Genomic DNA, 4465 nt, shown 5'->3' on the forward strand with positions numbered 1-4465 from the left:
GTGATGTAGCTGAAGATTTCAGGCATCCTCTTCTAATTATGCAGGAAAATTTTTAGCACCAGATATTTTGTGAGAAGAAAAGAAACATTCTGTAAAACTTTTTTTTTTTACTTGGGATACTTCTGGTGTGTTCTAAGCAGGAAGGAGATTGGAGAAGTTATCACTCTTTCTCACCCTTAAAGCAAAACAATTTTCAGTGGACTGTTACGCCTGGAAAGAAATAATCCTCCACCTTTTCAGCAAGGTAATGACCATCAAAATGTACTAAGAGTTTCACCTGCCTCCTCAGAAAAGGTTACCAAGTGAACAGCATTTTGTAAGGTTGGCTCTGTGGATGAGAATATGGGCAACAGGTTTCCCTGCCTACAGAAGGACCCCAGACAAGACACAGATTCACTTTTCGCTTGTTCGTGGCTTACACTTCCTCACCATCCTCTGGCAAAAGCACTGCAAATGATGAAGCCTGTATCTAAGGTGAGAAACCATCCATGGGGATGTACGAAGTGACCGGCAGGGAAGCCCCCTCTGTCAAACCCGAGCGTCGCAGTCACATTGCGAGGACCGGTCCAGTGCAGGGGATGGACGTGGCTGACTCCCACCTCCTTCTCTTTGCATCCCGTGAGCGTGGGGCTTCCTGTTTCCAGTACAGAGACCATGCCAAGAAGAATGATAAAGTAATTATTCGGTTCTTCAATCCACACTTCATTTCCCTTTTTTGAATCACAGTTCAAGTCCCTTTTAGACGTACCCTTGATATCAGCACAGTAGCCTAACTACAGACAGTCCTAACTTTAAAACAAACTACATCAATACTGTATAATAGATAGGATTCAGTTTACATGCCAGATACATATGCAAGTATGTATGTACTTTGCAAAAAAGCACTGGAAGTTAATTAGTTTTTAACATATATTTCTAATTCTCTTTTTTTTTTTTCTTAGGAGCTTGTTGCTTTTCAGTGCAGCAGTACCATACACTACCGTGTTAACAGTATCAGACTACTCGGATGTGTCCAGAATGCTCTGATAAGGCTCCAGTGCTGAACGCGTCCCGAGGGCTCTCTCCTCCTGCCAAATCCTAGGGGAGACAGTGGTGCCTCAGCTCCTCAGAGGATCTGTTGTCCCATCACTCTTTGCAGTAGGGAGACAGACTGGAATTGCAGTTTAGTCCTTCAGTTCACTGGATGAAAGTCATCTCTATGCATAAGTCCTGTGCACCACCTAAGGTCCTCTTTTAGACCTGAAATTAGGATGTAAAATGGATAGAAACGGTGCAGAGATCTGACTTTGGTTGCCTGCAGAGGGGTGAATTTCACCTACTAGGAACAGCTACAGCCAGGTTTCTGAATCCATGTGGAAGTGCTGACAATTCGCACCGTTTACTGGCTTGGCTGGGGAATGAAGATGCTCACAGGAAATGTTTGACACTTTTGCAGGAATTTGGCTTATTTTGTACTAGAGAACAGATACGCTATACCTGAATTTCTAAACTTATTATACTGGCATCAGAGTAACTAGAAACCACAAAAACGTAGCATGGAAAAAAAAAAGGGAGACTATGTATAGATATATTTACATCTACATACATCTACATATAGAAGCTTCTGTTCACTGGAAATCCTGTAAGCCACTGCCTGCAATAGCATCCATCCTAAGGGAATTCTAGAGATGATTCTTAAGAGACTGAGGAGATGGGGTTATGAGGTGAGCCCATCTGTGTCAACACCTTATCCAGCCATTGCAATGGTCCATGAAGGTGGATCTCGATCCAGCAGGGCGTGCTTGTAACATCTTGGCGATGATACTCTGCTCCCCAGCCCTATAAAAACATCAAAGGACCAAAAAGTGAGGTTTTCTTTAAAATAAAAAACCAATATTAAATCACAACTCCAGTGCTAAGAGTCTAACACAACTACAGGCAGTCCATCACCCAAGCTCCCAAGACTGAATGCGCTTCCCTAGGGATAATTTTCTCTAGAAGCTTTGCTCCTTTTTAAGGTCATTGTTATCACAGTTGCCAGGGTCTCTATACTATTAAATTAAAAATGCTCAGTCACACTTCCAGGGTGCTGAGACCAACTGGCATGGAAAGGCCTGTTTCCAAGCTTGGCTGCCTGCAAACAGCCCATGGGGAACGGTCCCTGCTGTTCGCACCCCAGAGACGTGCGCAGGAAAGTCTGCCAGACTGCTGTCTGGCACAGAGGAAAAGCAGGCCAGGCCCTGTCATAACACTTTAACGGGAACTGGGAATGATCCTGGGCACTGTTTCACTTCTTGGTAGAGACGCATCCTACGAGTCTGAGAAGTTCTAGGTATTTATCTGAACTTCTGGAAACTTCCAGCAAGTTTCCTATGTACCATACCTAACCTATGTATAGACATTTTCCATAGGTTTTCTATCCTTGAACATGTCCTCTTTTCCCATGGGAGTTCCTGCTTGTCTGCTGTGGGAAGTCCTGTAGTAACTTCTCCAGCTTTTTCAGGGAGATAAGAGACATGGAGCCTCTGACAGAAGATGGGGATGCAGTTTTGACAGGGAGAAAAGAGAACCAGAAGTCCCTGCGCCTCAAGCGGGCACAGCATCTGCTTGTTAAGGCAGACACTGATTTCACAGCACCACAAGACATCCAAGTCACAGCCCAAAGTCTCACAGCTAACCGGCTGTCTCACTGCCAGAACTGAACTCGGATTTCCATAGGGCAATGTGCAAAACGCGGTCCCACTGCAGGATGAGGTTCTTCATTTGTGGGCTGCTGATCAGAGAAGCTGAACCTTCCCTATCATTACACTACTCAGGCAGGTGATATTGTTGTCACGAAGAAAAGGACATGGAGGTATATTAAAATTGATGCCTGCCAAAGGTACATAAATTGTGGAGCACTGAACAATTCAGGCAACTGAGGCTGCTAGAACCCACTTCTCTAGAACGATCAGCTGCAAACCCAGGATCAACACCAAAACTAAATGCCATAATAAGTGGTCTGGATAAAATCTACTTCTACTTAATGAAGAAAAGCATCAAGAAAGCAGAAGAGTAAGATATGGACCCACCGAAGCCCAAAGAGTACTTTCAATCAGGCAGCATTTTTCTGACCTGCAGAGCATGTATCAGGCTGGGAAGGGCCTGTGTTCACAGGCACCTCGGATTTATGTTCTGGAAACGTTTGCATAAAATGCCACTCTCTAAACCAGCACAGTCAGGCTTGAGTTTGTGAAGTCTTAAGTACTCTGCTGCAGTGAAGATACACAGCCAGAAAGGCAGGTGTCAGAGGGGTCGGTGCATCTCTGCTGACTGGCAGGACGCAAAAGCCGCAGAGGGGTTGGACTAGATTGATCTCCAGAGGTCCCTTCCAACCCTGACCATTCTGTGAATCTGTGAATAGGAATGCCAAGTTGCAGATGCAACCTGCTCGATTTGGAGGAGTGTGGGAGTGCACGTCGGTGGTTGGCCATCTCCCTCTGCTGGCAACTCCCAGGCACTCACAGTCACCTTCCCCAGCCCATGCTGGCGGCTGGAGCTGCCAGCAGGGAAAATGCTAAGAGGGCAGGACCCCCTGTGCCTCCCGTACATCACTCCTGAGCCACAGGTAGCCTCCTTCATCCCTGGGGCTGAAATGAACTGGGAGGTGGAGTGCTCTTAACGAGGGAATAAAATGAACAAACTTGCAAACAACTTGCAAAGCTGTTGGTGGTGTTTTGCGCTGATGGTGGGAAGAGGACACCGATACCCGCCACAGGGAGACGTCCCCTTTGGCACGGGGAAGATCAGCCGAGGGGTTCTGCTGCTCCTGCCAGCCCTTCCCACCTCCTGTGGGCAACAGCTCTCTCCAGACCAGGGTCCAGGCATGTCCCAGAGCGCTGAGCTGCCTCGTGCTGGAGAGCACAGCCAAGTCTGCTGGCTTGTCCCCTTAGCCCCGAGACCCGGGGAAATATGGGAGGGAGGGTGCTGGGTTCAGACCCTGGCTTGGAGAAACTCTTTGTCTCTCCACTTTGTGCTTCAGCTGCCTCATCTGTGGAGAGGGGACAACAGCCATCCTGTTTTGGTTATCAGCAGCACGAAGCGTATGGCAACTGCTGTCTGCTCTCACTGGTGATACACTCACATTTGCCTGAGGGTTGAGCTCCTGCCAGCTGCTCAGTGGGCACACAAAGGGTACCAGAGAGGACAGGCCCTTCACCTCCCCATCCCATATCCTGCCTCCAGATGATGGTACAGTCCTGGGTAAGCCTCTCATGTTGTGGTCCCTACCCATCCCTGCCTCCCAGCTCAAGCACTGGAGGGGTAGAGGCAGGGTCTCCAGCCCTTTGGCTCGGCTTGCCCTGTGGGTGGTAGGTGACCATCAGCATCTGGTCAGGAATGAGGGGAGAAGCCACAGGGCTGCCCTGCCCCTGGGCCCTCCTGGTGTGTGGCTCTGACAGACAACACACTCCTCTGTGCACTGCACACCCAACACCCAGCGGCATTC

General features: G+C 48.2%; 1 protein-coding gene across 3 annotated transcripts in view; it reads right to left on the reverse strand.

The window, feature by feature from the left end:
• Positions 1-1662: 1662 nt before the first annotated feature.
• Positions 1663-4465, reverse strand: part of SMAD9 (SMAD family member 9) — a 21719-nt gene continuing 18916 nt past the window's right edge. For 2 of the 3 annotated variants that reach the window (XM_009888407.1, XM_009888406.1), the window contains one exon: positions 1664-1818. In XM_009888407.1, the coding sequence (XP_009886709.1) occupies positions 1675-1818 (144 nt within the window). In that variant the 3' untranslated portion in view covers positions 1664-1674. Of the gene's footprint in view, positions 1819-4465 lie in introns of all 3 variants that reach the window. The other variant, XM_009888405.1, reaches the window with a different exon arrangement.

Source organism: Charadrius vociferus, unplaced genomic scaffold (assembly GCF_000708025.1).
Source record: "Charadrius vociferus isolate BGI_N301 unplaced genomic scaffold, ASM70802v2 scaffold16, whole genome shotgun sequence".
NCBI classification, from domain to species: domain Eukaryota; kingdom Metazoa; phylum Chordata; class Aves; order Charadriiformes; family Charadriidae; genus Charadrius; species Charadrius vociferus.